Genomic DNA, 18,342 nt, shown 5'->3' on the forward strand with positions numbered 1-18,342 from the left:
CCATACGAAAGCTGCGTTTCCCCCAAAGATTCCCGCAATTTATTATGCTGCCCCTCTAAAACACAGGATGAGTCTCCGTCGACACTTGCGCAGTTCGTCGTTGCACGTGGATCGTGTTGATGTGCCGTCACGTTGCTGTGTATACCATGCAGGTCCTCGGTGTTAGCACGAGACTCATCAGTGGTAGCACTTGATAGCGCGTTCCCTAGGCCTAACATGTTCCTCTTTCGGTTGTACATGGTCGTTCGTGGTACAATGAATGAAATTACATCCTTGTCAAGATACTGTTTCTTTCTCCTTTGAGCTCCAGTCCTCCTCCGGCTGGGCAGTTTCAATTGGCAGATTGACGGCCGCACGAAATAAGGCAACAGCGAAATCACGGAGAAATGTGTACCTACTTCTCTTTGCTTTGCGTTTTCTTGTTCAATGTAGCTCTCTGTATGCTGCGCGCCTGTGGAGCTGTCGTTTTTGCGCTCTTTTGCTAGACCGGACGAAATTCTAAAGTTAACTCCCAGTGTTACGAAAAAGATATTATGCATATTTCATCAAGTCAGTTTTATTTATTCGCAGTGTGACTTTTGACAGAAACTGTACCGCACTTTTCGTCTGCTACCTGCCCATGTACCAGCCTCATTATTGTCAACTGCTCCATAACGCGGGCAACTACAAAAAATGTTAAACGGACGTCCTATTAAAAAGCATTCATCTGATAAGATATGCAGCACCGCAAAACTTATACACCACTTCGCAGAGCGGTGCTGTCCGGGAACTAGATGAGCGCACGGACGTATGCTCCGTATGCTCGGTCGTACGTCGTGCTACGGCGCGTAGGACGACTAAAAGAAACCGCATGGTAGTTGCAAGGGGATGAAACTCGCGAGTTCACTTGCGGACTAAAGTGAGGCGCTGCGAGCTTTTCGCGTCATCAAACGTCATGAAACATCAGAATTTTTACGTCGAAGCGCGAGTTCTCAACCGTCACGAGCCCATTGGCTCCTGAGGCCGCTCCCCCGGTATGCGAGTGCTCATTGGTTGGTTTCAAATTATGAACTTTCCTTGGCGCGCTCAAGCCGGCGACCGTGTCGGCGGTGCGAGAGGAACTCCAGCAACTCGCCGCAAAATTTCGAAATGTGTTGGGTGCAGCTGGGACGCAAGCAAAGCACCTACGTCGGTACCGCTTTGGATGGTTTTTAGTGTCCTTCCCTAACATGTTGTCGATACCGACTCTGAAAAACTCGGTGCCTCATGGATACTGCAAGTCAATTGAGTGGTGGATAAGTGGAAGGGCAGGTCTGCTTCGCTTCCTTGGTGCGACAACGATTCAAGAAGGACGAATACTGTGTTTTTCCGCTACTCACTCGATGACAGGTAAGTCAGTTCCTATTCTATTTTGCCGCTTAGCATAACATAGCGCCGCACCTGTGGCATCTACGCAGAATTTTGGCAGGTAGAATTTTTGGTTTTCACGCTTCTGATCCCTATCTTTCTTGTTCAGGTATAAGCACTCAACTCTGCTTCAGAATAGCATCTGCATGGATACAGTAGAATGGACAAGTCACTCAGAGTGGTTGGATCATCATCTTTCGGCATAGCAGCTTCACAATTTCCTTTGTGACGGATCAACTAAGCGCCTACACAAGCAGCAATATGGACATGTTCTCTGTCATGCCGGACCTCTGAATGTGTGTGCCTGTGCAGCCAATATACTGTTGTTCTACTGTGAAATCTTCCACGTGAGACATCAGCTATCAGTGAATGCAAAGTTGCTTCGGCATTTCATTCGAACTTCAGAAACAACGTTCATATCATGTTCGTGTTGTGCACAGCTACATCAGACTTCATATTTGTGCTTTGGAAATACCTATCCCGGAAAACAAAGCACTTTGTGTAACAGAAACAGCCAACGCTTCCACATTTTGTTATTTATTTCACTCGACGCGAACGGAGATCCACAACCACCCAGAACTGCCCCCAAACCGCCAAAGCGGGGGAGAGGGAGAGAACAGATGGGAAAGGGAAAGCCTCGCCAGTGTCACAGGTCAGGTCACCCATGGAGACAAAAAAAGCAAAGCAAAAAGCTACTCAACCGACGTCCAACGATTGGCCCAACGCTTGATGTCACGTGAGTTTTTCCCAACAATAGAATTATACTACACGTTCATTCCCCTGGTAGTTGTTGTTGTTGTACGGCGTGTTTGACACTTTCGCTTTTCAATGCGAGGTATTTGTGGTCCGGGTCGTCCTACTGTTTTACTGCTGTAACGTGATTACGGATCGTTCTTTGGAAGAAGCTCTTATTCGGTGTACACAATGCACGCCTACGTTCAATATGTGGCGGACGGAATGGAAGTGATCGTTCCAGTGAACCTGATGAAAGACTTTACTAACACAACCACACGTGGATTCAAGAAGGTGACAAAGCCGACGTTTTGGTACGGCGGAGATGGACGCATGGCTGATTATTATCCAGCTGAAATTCGTATGCCTGGAGGTAAGTTCCAAAGTATTTTCACGCTTGTCACTTGGTCGCGGCCATGTGTATGTGTCACGTTTAACAGTCATACGGAAGACATTCCGGTTACATGGTTTGTTCTGTCACAGAATCGGAAAGCGACCTTATCAAATTGATGCTCGAGGAAAACTTGGCAATCCCAAGAATTCTAAAGAGCGACGCCTGCGAAAGCCAGGTGAGTGCAAAGTACGGGAACGATTTGGTTGGTGTTGCCCTTTTGCAAGTCGGAACCGTTGCAAGTAGTGAATGGTGGATTTTCAACCGGTTTGATTGCATGTGACAGCCAAATTGATTGCGTTAGCTATACGAAGAAAGTGGAGCCGTAATGACAACAGACATAAAGAACACGGGGACCGGCTGCTGGTTGGGTTAGGTCAGGTCTTTGTTGCGACTTTTCTGTTATGTTAATTTACACTGTGTTCACGATAGGCGAAGTCGCTCTAATTTCCGTTAGGTGCAATGCCAACCAAAAGAATGTCAGTGTGGCACTTCCTTTCAGACTTGATAGAATTCACAATCCCAGCCACTAACGCTTCGACTGCTACTCACTAAGCTGCTTAGTTCTTAGTTTATATTGCATTACTGCAGCACGTAGACTAGCCCGCCGTATTCGGTGACTCTCACGTTGCAGAGTCGCGTCTTGGCTTTCGCCAATTACCTATCGCCAACTTGCTTGCTATCGCTATCGGTGCCTGAGGCTGGAATCGCAATCGTTGTCGCAATTGTGATGAAAAGAGGCGCAGAGGTGCACAAAACCTGGAGTCGGGCTGTTCGCGGCACGCTGTTCACGTTTTCGTTACATTTTCACATTTCGTAATGGGAAAGCAGTCATATCTGTACCCGCGTGCTGGAATCCGACTAAAGACAATCCGTGTTCCCATCGTTGGCACTGTTATATTTGTACGAATTGTAATACGTCTGTTGGTACCCCCAAACATGGACACTGAATTGAATAAGAAAGTCGCTCGTCTTCCCAGGCGTTCTCCTTCTTTTGCTTGTCTCTCTAGTCCATCCGTCGTTTATTATATGGGCACGGATGTTCCCTTCCAGTTTCGATCAAAAGCTCAAAGAGCGACGCCATCTTGGGAAATGCGAGTCCACCGGAGCCACAGCTCGCTGGCCACCGCCAGATGTAGAGCATTGATCTACTCCTCCGGTGGCCGCTGACGTAGTCCCGCATTTCCGCCGCGCCGCGGTTCGCCGAGTGTCCTCGAACTATGAACTCACCGGTGGCGGCTAGCGATGCGCGTCGTTACGCCCCGCTCCGTCGGACTCTAAACCTGCCTTAAAATGCCCCCGCGTTCGCTCCACAATGTTATGAAGTCATAACACTGTGGAGTGAATGCCTATTGATTTCAATGACGTCCCATTCTTGCTTTGGTCGACACTGGTGCTGCTCTCTCTGTTGTATCCCTTGCTTTCTGCAAGCAGTTACACAAAGTGACTACTCCTTTCACCGGCTCCATAATGAGTATTGCCGCCAGCTGAACCTGTTTTGCCTGCCGCAGTACGCATCACCCGACTTACAATTGAAGACGCCTTTTAGCCGACTGAGTTCCTAGTTCTTCCTTCTTGTTTCGACGTAATTCTCGGTTCGGACTTTCTATGTAATAACTCCCCCATCGCTGATCGTGCCCGCCACGACACGCCTTTCAACGACCTTGCACAACGTGATGCGTTGCGAAACTCTGCGCAATCGCCAACGCACCGAGTCGAATCGGGTTCTTTGTTCGGGTTCGAATCGGGAGACTTTGTGCTGTGTCGTCTTTTTTTCGTCTTTTTCCCAGTCTCGGGTTTTCGTCATGAATCGGGTTCTGTCCGGTTAATCGTTTTGTGCGGAGCACGCCGGTCAAGGAACGGGAGGGGGGGTTCTGCACATAACAGCTGCCGCTGTAAATGACAATGTGGACGTCAACTGCCGTTCACTCAGAACGACATTGCGGGTTTCGCAATGCCGTTCTTACTGAACACCGCTGAAGTCTGCATTGTCGGCCTTCTTGAGAAGGAGAGGGAAAGAGTAAACTAGAGTAAAGAAACTAAAGAAAGAGTAAAGGTCCTTTCGCTCATAAATAGGGTTCCCGGTTTTCGGTGCTTAATTTTTCAGGGATTCGGTGGGAGAAATTGGTGGCTATTTCGCTCACCAGGAATCGGTGTGTTTCGGTGGTAATATTTTGAACCGTGAAGACACCCGGTCGAAACCTTCGAGGAACGTGACGGTAGCTTCGCATGCATACAGTGAACCAGTCCTTGTGGTTTTTATTTTATTTTTACATTACAATGCCAACTGTTAAAACCAGTGGTTGATACATGGGTTACATACATACAGGGGTTGAGGTACATGTTAGCGATGCAGGTGACATCGCACACCGCTCTTTTCACTGTAAGGAACTAGCATCTGAGCTTTCTTGTGGAAGGCAAATTTTCAGTCGGTCCGTGCCTTAGTCTTCAGTGTTTGTGGAATAGGCGAATAGCTCGCACAGGTATACTCCATGGTCTCTATAGGCTCTAGCTGGGGCACTTCCTGACCGAACAGATCTATTCTCATTATGCAGATCTATTTCGAACCGGCCTGGATCCTGACTATCGGCAACATTAAGGCCCCATGAGAAGCTAAAGACGAAATATCTGTTCTTTCAAGAACGACCACATGTCCACTGTCTGCTTCCAACCAATTCACAGCGAAGGGACAGAAAATGAAATCAAGACATTTAAAGTCGACATTTCGACGACAATCGGTGAATAATTATTTCCACCAAACTTGTAAAAAATTTACCGACGTACAGTTACCCGTGCTGTTCGGTAAATACCGAAGACCGTGAACCCTACTCATAAATCATGGACGACGCAACGGATCACTTCTGTTCCTTTTGCGTTGGTGTCAAGGCAAGTTTCCGAGAGGAGAATGTTTTGCACTTTAGTGCCCTGTAAAGGTTGCAAGTGGAATGTACTGTGGCATTCTTAACGGCAGATGACAGCCGCGTTGTGAACCGAAATTTTACGTAGTTTTTAGACCACAGTCATTCGTGTAACGTTCCTTTATCATCTTCTTTCCAACGTGCCAGGGCGGGGTCCCACAGCTTTAAGCGAGCAGCAGCAGCACGGCAGCATCAACGCGGCAACATGGCAGCACAAAAGCCTTCTACTGCCGCAGGTCTGCTGCTGGAAGCTTCTCATATAGCTTCAATTGTGAATTAACGGCAGCAGCAGCGAAGGGGGCCCGAAACGCGTCGGCAACGCCGCTATTGTTTACGTTCCGAAAGTGTACGCAGTAGCTAGCTAGCTCTTCTGACATTTCTGGACACCATCGGACTTCGATCGTTATTGTGAAGGGGCTCGTTATTTTATTCCCCCTATTCCATCCAGCAATGGGGTAGAGTATCGCCTGTGGCGATGAAACTCCCCACTCTCCAAGGTCGAAAATAAAGTTGTTGTTGTTGTTAATCCTTGTCCGTGGGAATCGTGAATCGAGCTTGTGTGTGAGATGTATTGTGTATTTGTAGCTCTGTGATGGTCTGAGCCTTGTATTACCTCACTTACTCTTCCTGTCGTGACGTTCAACGTCGTTTCGTCCTGTTGCACTACTGTGCATAGGAGCCTTATTTTTGTGTCGACAGTGTACTGCATAGGTTATACTGTGTGCGGGACACTTTTGTGAGTTGCTAGGTCCTATAACGAAAGCTCTATACAGGGAGAGTCATTCGGGCAGGAAGGAACAGATGACACGAAAAATGCCGCCCCCCCCCCCCCCAGAAAAAAAAGACACACAGTCCAAGATATCTTGCGCAAGCTTTTTACTCGTGCTGAATGCTGAATGTAGCGTAGCCAACAGTGCATGCCTTGAGGTCTCATCCCTTGAAAGGTATGCACACACCATTGAAACATCTCTGCAAAATAACGTTACATGTCAACCTCAAGCACAGCGATGTTCCCTTCGGGCAGAGCAGTAACTTTTAACATGGGATCAGCTGAAACCACATGCTCATTGATGATGCATAAAAATAGTACAGTCGTTAATACTGCGAATCGGAAATGCTCTCATCGCCATCATCATCTTCGCTCACCCGCCGCTCGTTATTACGTCATGTTAAGTTTATTCTGGGCTGTTCAAACAACCCTCAGCATCAATACACAGTTCCTGTTGCGCTGTCACAGTCAATATGTACATGAAAAGTGGGGTGTCCGTTTCTTTCTTTTTTTTTTTCGCTGACGACGAAAAAGAGACGGGGCAATACACAGCAAGTAAACGGTCGAAATAATGGACCGAGCTGTAGACCGACAGTTTTGTGGACCGAATGGACTGATGCGTTTGTGGCGTTTATCGCCTTTCTAGCCGCTATTTTTTTTTTTTTTTTTGGGGGGGGGGGGTTATGAGATTTTGGGGGCGCTAGGGGGTGCGGAGAAAATCCCTCGTTGTCGTTAATGCATTTTTGGGAGTGCTCAGCATTGCGAGGCCTCATTTGCCGATCTACGTGCTACACTGCGAAGATATCGCACATAACTAATTACCGAGGTTGGAAGAAGAAAAAGCACTCGATTTTTTTGTCAACGTTTTGACCGTTTCAATGACGTGTGACCAGGACATGTCTGTAATGCATTGCGTTCGCCTGGCACGCTATTGTTCATGGACCGATATGTGTATTGGGGTACCCCTGCGCAGGCAGCCACTAGCCATTACAGCCTGCCTCTCGCGCTGGTCTTTCTTTCTTCCTTCACTATTACACTCATTGGACCCATGTTTTCAGAATACTCTTGGATGGAGTTGTTCTTTCCGCCTTCTCAAGTCGGGAAGAAACGCAAGCGTATCGTGCATTTCACGAGGAGTCTGCTTCGCATATCATTCAGGACCCGCCTTTGTTGCTGTCATCCTGAACCTGTCATCATGAACGCATCCGTTTAAACTGTAGGCGGTGGTGTATTGCAGAAGATGTTTTACGTTCTATGTTCACATGGGTTGTAAAGCGACGCTCCCACTTTCCCCCCCAGAAAGGGCACCGTCGCTCTCTACCTTCGAGCCAACAAGCGTAATACGTATACACCACACAAGTAGACCAGCTGGGTGCGCAGCTCCCCAGTTCCGCTCTTTCCCCTGTTGCACGCGGAGCGACCTGATTGGTCCCTGTCCCAAATAAGGTGATTTCATAATTTGAAAAAAAAAATCAAAATCTCGAGGTGAGGAGCATGTGGCTTCTTCTGTAGGCCCATGCTGATCTACGAATACATTGCTGTCTTGTGAGTGGGCAGACATTTCGTCACGAGGTTTCTACTTATTTTACCTTTTCCCCTGCGCAGAGACAAGCTGTCGCAGTATATGGTCACAAAAAAATGACGCGCGCGCCTCTTCGTAGATAGGTGATAGGCGTGTATGTTACCATGGCAACTGTCTGAACCTCTCGAGTAAAATTCACCGTTCCGCGTCGCGTCGCGTCCATCGGACTTCGTAGAGGTACGTCATTTGCAGATATTACTATAAAAACGACATTCGGCGAAGGCAACTAACGCTTTGTGTATTGCATAGTTGGACAACAACACTACAAGCAGCGCATTAAACAGATGCGATTGCGGACGCGTGCTCAACCATTTTACGCAGCAAGGTATGTAAAATACTCATATACAAGCACGAGTTGTAACCCGCTGGTTCAGCCATGCTGTGAAACCTTTTCATTTATTTGCATAATGTGCACTCCTCTCGTAGACGAGGACTGAACTCCCCTTAGTTTCAAAAACGCATCACCTACCTTTCCATTACCACAAGACATTGCATCCAAGAGTGGCTTCTTGTAACATTCGTCGAGGTATGGATGTCCGCGGCAGCAGAACAGCCGGCACTCCGCTAAACTGTTTCCGCTCTAGGTAAAAAAGATGGCACCAGACGCAAACAAGTGAATGACAACTGCTAACAGTGAACAATACCGGATAACAACAGCAGAAAACAATTGACTCAGCGCTTCACTCGTTTTCACACGTTTATTTCAACTTTGCGGGTACCCGCAAATGTGCTCGGTAATAACCCTGTCCCTCAATACTCTTCCTGAAGTGAACACTTTTTCTCTTTTCGTGCTTGCGTTTTGCGTGCGTAAGCAGAAGTTCTATTTTAAATATTCTCGAAAAGTATTGCAATCTTTCCACTCAGTTCATATGTAATCATATGTGTTCATATGATCTACACATATCAAGGAGACTTCGCCTGACTCGAGCGCGCTGCATTTCGTGATGATTGTGTACTTCATGGATTTGATTTTGATTTGAAGTTTCCTGTGGCGCAAGGGTTTCTTCTTCTTTTTTCTTTGTCTACAAAACAGCGATGACAGCGATATTCGTTAACAGCTTTTATCGGAGATGTACCGCGATGAGCGTGGTTTGTTGAGTTCCTTCACGTTGATCACTGTGTGACTTGTGTAGCACCAAACACCAAGAACCGTAACATTTTCAAAGGATAGATATTTCATCTTGATGTCAATACAACACCATGTCTTAGGGTACAACTTGCGGGGAAAGGTGCAGTGCCAAGTCGGTTTCGTAAAGGAAGTCCGCTCATACCCCTCAGGCAGCACAGCGCGACGACCCAACGTCGGTGCGCTGGCGGCGACCGACCCGACCGGGTCGGCTCCCGACCATGGTCCGGCATACGGTTTGCAACACGGGGATGTTAATGGTCCGTTATCGGCAGCCTGTATCGTACCCCAACGATTTCCCGAGGTGCAGCCAATCCACACTTACCGGTACCTCCTCCTCCTCAAACAAGAGTTAATTTGCGCGATTTTTAAAAGCAAAATCAATATGTCATTGTAGAAGACTCTTTATTGCATCATAGTCACAAGATACATGGGTTCTTTAATGCATCACTTCACCAGCAATGAAAAAAAATTAGTGTTTCTTTGAAAGTATATAACCACAAGTCCCGCATATGCACTATTTACTTCACAAATATTCACTTAACACAGGTTATATGGAACAGAGATAGAAGTTGGAACTCGTTGCCAGTTAAGTTAGACTGTTGAAAGATGGAAGTCACTGAAAAGGTTAGCCAGAACATAATTGTAGGCCGGTTCCACGTTAGCTCAGACAGGGAGGTCCCATGGACCTCCTGAATTTTCATGATTTTTTATATATATTTAGACGCTCATCGCAGATGATGATCGACATTGGTAAAATTAATCATTCGAATACTTTCCGTGCAAAAAATCGAGAACTCCAGCCCTGAATTCGATTGTTGCAATTTTGCCGTGTTTGCACGTGTATACATCCTGAGTTTGAAAAGATATCATAGTGCAATTTTTTTGTGCTTTAGTATACCTACCTGCCAGCACTCCGAGCGCAAATTTAGGCGCACAGGTGCAACATAGTATCGTATAAAAAGCGGCGAACATGCTCTGTCGCGCAGTTTTGTTCGAACTTCGACGCTTTTTGCTCTGGCTGTAGATATCTCCGACACGTTCGTACGCAGTGGGGCCGCGTTTTAACGCGCTAATCAGCAGTATACGCCTTTGGAGAAGAAGTTTTTGCGTTAGATGAAAGGCCTAACATCGGGCCATACCCTCGCAAAATATATACGAAATCAAGTGGGACCTTTTTGGGAAATAAACGCGCAAAACCTATGTTTATTTCGAAATATGCCTAAACGTTTGCCTATTTCAGCACATGCCGCTAGGAAGTATATGCAGGGTAGATATATCATATGAAAGGGCATTAAAAGCTAAGTAAGCTGATACCAAGTATTGCGATCAGGGACATCTATAGCCAGGGATATCAGGCGTCGAAATTAGACAAAAGTGCGCGAGAGGGCATGTTCGCCATTTTTTATGGCACACAGCGTTGCACCTGCGCGCTAAAATTTGCTCTCTGACAGCTGGCCTGTAGGCATAATAAAGCAGCATCAAAAAATTTCACAACAATATCTCTTAACACTCGGGAGGTATACGCATGCAAACACGGCAAAAACTGATTTTCTCGCCAAACTGGTCGGATTTTCTCGATTTTTTTGCACGAAAGCTATTCGGCAAAAATGTTGATCATAATATACGATGAGCTTAGAAATAAAAAATACTGAAGACCCAGGAGGTCGATGGAATCTCCCTGCCTGAACTGACGTGAAACGGGCACGTAACTAAATTTCAAACGCAGTTACACGTAATAAAACGTAATGAAAATTGTCGTGAAGTTCCTAAGCTACTTTAGAAATGTAACAGGTTACCTTCAAGTTATTTTCTACTCAATATATATACTTTTCAGCTCTTGACCTGTCTATATGGTTAATACAGACCTTGTTGTCACAATGGGCGATTCAAGACGTTTCAAAATAGCCTTGATATACAAAAATGATATCAATATCTGCTACGACAAAAGAAGCCTACATTTATAGGCTTCTTTAGGGAGGGATTTGATGATTTTGATCTCATAATAAGGTACATGAAAAAGGAGCACAAAGCAAGTTTATGCTCTACGAGTTGTCCCCTACATACATATCGTAGAACCGTGCAAAGTTTTAATCCTGCTACTCAATGCCCTCTATCATTATCAATACACTGCTTATCGTTAAGATGCGCGATACCTGAGCTTCCTAATGCTCTAAAACATAATTTGTAACATTCACCGTGTAACAACGGGAGTTAGTCGCGCCATGCACGTGCCATCTTTCACCTCAAGTCATTGGGGGAGGATTCAGCCTTGGATGTTTGTAGACCAGAATCGAACAAAAGGAACTTCGAACTTTCTTCAAGTTACTTTGACGAACTTAACCCCCCACCCCCGAAACAAAAGAAAAAGTGAAAGGAACGAGCTCCTCAAGAAGTTACTGGAGCTCAAAAGCCAGGAGCTATGCAAAAAAGTTACTGAAATAGCTAAGCCGAGTAGCCCAGTTACAGTATCGAGTTACTGGTAACGAGTTACGCCCAACAACATGGAACACGTGAACACCTTGAGAATCCGTTCTACATGTGTCATAATGGTTCTATACCTTCTTTAAGAAAATAGAAGAAATATTTGCACACCTTTGCTAATACGAGGGCAACATACACACAATTTGGGAACCACAATCTAAGAAAAAAGGTGTGAGAATGTGGCAACTTCCTTAGTTACCTCCTAAGCCAACATAGCGTCTGATAAGGGGTGTAAAAAGGTGGTAAAAGAAATTATCATCCATCCAAATTACAACAAAAAGGTGTACGCACCCCTCGCTCACCGAATCAGAAGCGGTAACCCTATTATTCGTGGCAGAGAGTGAGGTAGCAGGTAGAACTTTGCAACCCTTTAGGCACAACATATGCGACAACTATTACCTCCTAAAAGGTCTAATTGCTCCACCCTTTTTTCTGAGAGTGCAGTATGGCACATGAAGTGTGACTCGTGCCTTGTCTTTAGGAGAAATATTAATGTATCAAGAAGATGCCTTTTCTTATGGCTTTCTTGCTACGAAGGCCTCTTATTATGGATACCTGAAGTCCTTTTAAAAGAAAAACAACACAGTATACCAGATTGTATTCCTTTCAAGCAAGCATCACAGCGCGATAGGTTCATAGTGTTGTAACCGAAGTGCGGGGTGGATTCTGAAAGTGGAAGATAGCTTGAGGTCAGGGTTACACTGAGAAAAGTGCACCACACCACAAGATGCACGCGTTATTGAATACACACCAAATATCTAAACTTACAGTTTTCAGCATGACATGACAAGATCCGCTAGAAAAATCTTGACCATCATCAATGGCTCTGAGGCAGAGATCTGGTGGTGGGCACTTCGGTGATACCTTCATCAAGGCATTGATTTCTTTAAGCACGCTCTGGTAGTGGTCCAGCATGACACTGTGAATGAACGATCAGGATAGCTTTTATTCACTCACAGTTTCAAACAAATTGACATATCATGCGTCGATCACATTACGCAAACGGATTAAAGCGCAATAATTTATTCACTTCCGAGGTTCCTTTTTTTTTTTTAGAATGACTACAAAAACGAACCTTGAGCTGAAGTCCTCCAGCATTCCAGTTTTGTACGACGCAGGAGATGGAAAGCACAGCTGCAGCACGCAGTCGTCCTGAGAAATGGTTATATTTCGTTTGATGTCAAATACACAATACATACGATTCCACACTTTACTGAACCATATTTTCACCAAAACGGAGTCCATTATCCTAAAAGCAACGCATAAACCACAATGGATCACTGAAATCGAAACTATGCGATGCTGCGCTGCTAAGTTTCGAGAGAAGCCTTCTAGAACGGTGTCACTCATGTTGAAAAGCAGCTATGAGTAACGTTTATCAATGCGAGGAATACCACAAAAAGAAATAGCACTTACCACTCGATGAATCGCTTAAAAATGTTGGAATTCCTTGAAAGTTTCGGGAGCACGGCCGGATACATTCGTTTCTCGCAGCGAGAGCGACGGGGACTCCGTCAGTGCAAACACGGCTGGATGATCGAGGAACATCATAGGCCAGATTCGAAACTGTCGGTTACGTGATTGCATCACTCGGCGCCTGACAGTCTGGGAAGAGAAATCCGTTGCTGCACCCCGGTCATGTGACTGATTATCGTGAAGTGATCAGATCAGCATCGGGGAGCGATCCTATATTTTGGTCACATGACCAAAGTCAGTCCAGACCGGGAAATGATCAGAGCAGCATCGGGGAGCGATCCTATATCATTGTTTACATGACCAAAAGGAGACCAGAGCGGGAAATTATCAGGGCACCGTCGGGGGACTACCTTATCTTCTCTTATGTTCTACCTCCTCAGTTCCCACACCGCTGGGAACCAGTCGGGCACCCGTTCAGGAGCCGAAGACCCCATTGCGTTCCCATTCTTTTCCCGAGGGTTTGTGCTGCCTGGGCCATTAGTTTGTGCTGAATAGGAAGCGGGGAGAGGGAGGAGAGATGTTTTTCTTTACCTATTCATTTTTCTTGTTTCCTTTCTGTGTGGTCCATTATCTGAGTAGCGAACTCACAAATATGTGAGTAGCACAATTCGTCGGGGGACGAGTTCAATTACCCTCTTTTTTTACATTCAAGCACAAACTAAAGTCTCTTTCAATGTGTCAACTCTTTCAGGTCTACCTGACGTGGTAGGCGAGAGGTGGCAGTTTATCCTGGTAACGGTTTCTTTTTTTTTTTCCTTTTGAACCCCTGTTCCTGCAGTGCGTCAGAAGTTTCTGCGGACCAAAAGCTACGAGACTCTAGAGCTAATTCATGACCATGTATAGTGGTAAAAAATATCGTTTCCTTGTCTTCATCCCGAATTTGAAGCGAAAGGTTGACTCAAGAAACTTTTTGCCTTTCCACCTGCTTACCTCGTTCCGGTTCTTATTTATTTGTCACCAGATACCACCACGTTGTTCTCGTAAGTGTAGCTTATGGGCAATCCCAAACTTTCCTTCCGAGCTAGAATAACAGTGGCCGCTCAGATGATAGTTTCTGCTGAATCTTGCCAGGCAAATTTCTATTGTTGGAAAGCGCTATCAAGCCACACTTCCGAAAGGAGCAAATTCGATCCTGTTAATTTACTAACCTGGCTTCGATCATGTTGGAATATCATTGTTCATTACAACTGGCTGACCAGTCAATTGCAAAACCAGTAGAAATACTTGAAGTGTTCTTCAGAAAGATTATCATGGGATGCTCATGTGCATTATCTTTAAAATGCGCTAGAGCTATTGCTATCTTAGGTAGCTACATCTCTTCCAAAGGTGTGTAAAAATGGCAATGTACAATTCGTTAGTAGTATAATAGTTTACTTATTGTCACCTTGTGTGGGACAGGCACCACATGGAAAAACAACAGCAGTTTATCCGAAAACGATCGAGCGATACGATTTATGGCAGGTGTATCCCCCGGCTCTTACACTGCCAAACTTTCTGACCATTATAATACAGGATTTCTATAACTACCTCTGAAACCTTACCTGTCTACTCTGAAATAGAATCACCTCGTAATTTACACCTCTATTCAAGTTACAACAAACTGCTACGAGGAAAACAAGAAATCGCGCATTTGGAAATTTTCGCGCTCAAGTAATAACTTCGGAAAGCGTCATTGCCTTACAGTGTATCACTGATTTGCGTGATTGTGTAACAAAATGCACTAACATGTTTCTCGACCTTCATTAACAGCCGTGAGTGAGAGCAGAATTAAAATTTTGCATATCAGAAAAAGACAACAACGAACGTTGCAATCTACGCGGCAAGGCTGTAAATTTACGTTCACTGAACTGCAATGTGCCGACTCAGATCATGCACCGTTTCGAGACTTAATTCTTTCTGCTCTGAGCCTGAAACAAACTTTAAAAAATAACTGATCAAATCTTCCCTGAAAACACGCAGTGCTGCGGAAACGTCGTCTGCTCCACGAGGGTGTCTCCCCCCGAACCCGAACGACGCGATCGCCCCCACGCGGAAGCAACTGTCACTCAGTAACCTTCTCTATTGTATTCAAGCGGAGTTTCCTGACCAGAAAGAATGTTGGGGGACCGTGGTAATAATTAGAAGAATTTCGTAATTCGCGGGGCATAGACTGTTTTAGGGTAAGATGGCGAGCCGTTACTTTCGAGAAAAAACGTAGTAAAAGGATATTTCTTTCTGGTAGGCCAAAGATTGTAGTTGAAAGCGAGCGCAGCTGGCCGTGATCCCTGACACATGCGCATTAATTTCATGACTATTCTAAATACGTGGGAAAGCTTCGTATTTTTGATCATCTGTTATCACCTGATATGAAGTAGTGATTGTATGTATGAACATATCTGAGCGGTTGATGACTGTCACATCCTATACTCTAGGTAGGAAATGTTTCTACTTGCTAGGCTATGTAAGGAAGTGGGCAATACGTCTTGTTTTTTTTTTTTTTTTTGCAGAAAACATGCATTCATTTGGAGGAAATCAGTGTTGTTATTTCTCGAGACACAGATTTGTTGCAAAGACGAAGAGTTCGACAAAACACCTAAACAACTAGGAAGAGGTCCGACGATTCTGGTCCGAATTTGTTCAGGACGCCTTGGAAAAAGCCCGAAGCCCGACGTGTTCACACACCGTCCGTGACAAAATCCGCTCGGCAAACATAATTGCTACCTTTCGTGCTAATATCCCTAAACTTACGACACTCAACCGCCATTACAGCATTATTCTGCAATGCTCAGAGGTCGGATGAAAGAGTTTTTCTCGAAACCTGCATGCAGCTTGCAGGCATACCCGCAATCTCACAGCTTATTAGAGAAAAAGTAAGCAAACCACCTACCAGTCGAGCACCCTACCATCTGTGTAATGACAGAATGTACAAAAGAAATAAATAAAATAACGCAAACATTGATTGCAACTCCTCTAATGTAATCTACGTCATTTTTTTTACTTCCGTGTTAGCGCCGCGAAGCAACTGTGGCTATGAGCGGCGTACAGAAGTGGGCGGATTGAGAAAAGAAAAGGGTGGACAGCAGGAAGGAGTGGGGAACAGGGGGTTAGTATGCGTCCTGGGCCGACTTCTGAGGGAACTGTGCCGACATTCACCTGTAACGACTGCTGGAAAACCCCAGACAGCACAGCCGGTGCGGGGATTCAAACCGGCGTTACCTCCCAGTCTCGGCGAGGAAAGCGGCATCCCAACCACTAGGCCACTGGAGCTGCTACGTCATAAAGTGCAATGCCTGTAAGGCACAATATGTAGGCCAGACTACTACGACATCTGGAATTAGGCTTAATAACTGTAGATCAGACGAAACAAACAATAAATACTGATTTAAAGCTCTGGAACCTTAGTCCAAGCAAACAACGAGCACCCATGTTTTTGAGAGAGGAGCGACGTTAAGGTGTGACACTTGCCACATTTGGTATCTCCTTCTCACTTCGAACGACCGCGTGTTGTCGCTGAGCTCGGCTCCACCCGTCCACGTGCTCACGTCATGCTCCGTGAATAATGCACATCTCCGACTAGAGCCGTTCATTAGGAGAGTTTGGCCATTGGGAGGAGCTTGTCTCAAAGCGCGCCATTTGACATCACACGATAGGCGGCGCCGAGACCAGTGGCACCATTTTCGATCAGAGCTATCGCCTTGAAATCTCCCATTCCGCCATTTTGGAGAAGAGGTACGGCCTTGAAATTCCCCCGTGCTGCCATGGCTCGCCTTTCATCCCGGCCAAGTAGGCGGAGCGATGACGGCTCTGACAGCATGGCGGCTCCCCGCCTCCAGGCGGCAAACGATCACAAAATGGCCACTCTCCTCATCAACGACTCTGTCAGCCGGCGGCACTTAAGCGAAACGCACCGCTTCGAAAATGATGTCGCCAGTGGCGCAGCCACTCGGAAAATGTCTAATTGGCCGCGTGATAGATGTGTAAATATGTGGATGCTCATTGGTCTCCGAGAACGGTCGTCAATCTTACTTCGCGATGATTGGGCGAGGGCCATTTGATTGAGGAGCGATGAACCGAACGGCCGGCCGAACGGAGGTGAACGTGAGAGCGGTAACCGCGTGCGACGAATTCTCGACGGAAAACCGGCCACCGTCATCGTTTTTCGGTGAGCCGAGGCGAGCAATGGGAACGTCACCGATCTCTCAACGACAGCGATGGACAGAAAAATCCGACGACGCGCGGAAGCGGTGACTCGCGGCAGTCAATAGGACCGCTCCACGCGCTACCGTTCCACAAGCGGATGTGGCGGCATTTCGGATGCCCGTATCCCGTATGATCAACCTAGGAACTGGGAAGCATGCTGTCTGAGGGCGCTTTTGTAGCGTCTTCTTTGCGCATATGCTTTGACTGTAAGAACTTCTTCTGTGTGTCGCTATAACTGTTTTGTGTGTAGGAAAATACTTATCAGTTAATTTGAAGTCAATATTTAACAGGGACTAACAGAACGCCCGCTAGAGCGCCACCGTCCGGCGAAGTGGCTATCTGTGCACGTGGTTCGTCCCGCCATTTCTCCGTCGAGTTGTCATGCCGGTGAGAAAGTTGGCCGTCGTTGGCCGGTGAGAAAGTTCCGTCAAGAAATCGTCGTATGCGGTTACCGCTGAACGGAGGAGGAACGTTGGAAGTTAGAGATGTGTCAAGTCACGCGTGCTCTTTCGGACTCCGACCGTTGTGCTCGCAGACTCGCATACGCTAGCGGATAGTTTAATGGTTTGGAATGCTTTCGATTTAGATTGTGGCTAACTCCCGTAAACGGCTAATGTGAACACGGAATGGCTGATCCAGCTCATCATCGCAACACTGGAAAGACGGACATGACAGGGAATCCATGCACCTCCAAAGGACGTAGAAAATCGTGAAGAAGTCGGCACACCTCCGATGTTCCGCAGATGAACGGTATGACAGGTTTGGTTACTTTTTGAAGGAAGTGGTGCAGGTTTATCGTGTGAAGTGCATTACAACATTTATAAGTCACTCTGTAACGTTAGAGGCGTTTCATAGTTCGGTGCTTTGCCGTAACTCATGCCGCTAATCAAATTATATGTGCTGATTATACTAGTTGTCCCTTACGTCCCAGCTATTGATTAACTGTGATCCGTGGAACATTTGTGAAACGTGTGCCTTGGTGTTCAACTAGCAAATCAGCAAGGATTGCCTATTCATAAATAGTGCAGTAATTTTCGTCCAGAGTTATGCTTGATCAATAAAGAATTCTTATTTTATTTTTTAGTACTCCCGCAGCAATCGGCAACAACGACACACCTGGATCTACCTGTACATATTGAATGTGTGAACTGCGATTACTTTGAACTGCTCTTGAATGTTTAAACATCTAAAGGTGCAGTGAAGCCTGTTACAAGACATGCGTATGCATGTATACTGTGACTTTTTCGAAACAATGAAGACAAATAAATTTGCTCTATAAACTGGCATCGCTTTTTTCCC

General features: G+C 46.0%; 1 protein-coding gene across 1 annotated transcript in view; it reads right to left on the reverse strand.

The window, feature by feature from the left end:
* Positions 1-6,294: 6,294 nt before the first annotated feature.
* The window catches only part of LOC135365782 (venom metalloproteinase antarease TserMP_A-like), a 70,244-nt gene continuing 58,196 nt past the window's right edge, over positions 6,295-18,342 (reverse strand). The window contains exons 13-14 of the mRNA XM_064598518.1: positions 8,248-8,358; positions 6,295-6,396 (exon numbers count right to left, since the gene is read on the reverse strand). Of these exons, the coding sequence (XP_064454588.1) occupies positions 6,358-6,396; positions 8,248-8,358 (150 nt within the window). The 3' untranslated portion in view covers positions 6,295-6,357. The remainder of the gene's footprint in view (positions 6,397-8,247; positions 8,359-18,342) is intronic.

The sequence above is a fragment of the Ornithodoros turicata genome, chromosome 1 (genome assembly GCF_037126465.1).
Source record: "Ornithodoros turicata isolate Travis chromosome 1, ASM3712646v1, whole genome shotgun sequence".
NCBI lineage: Eukaryota > Metazoa > Arthropoda > Arachnida > Ixodida > Argasidae > Ornithodoros > Ornithodoros turicata.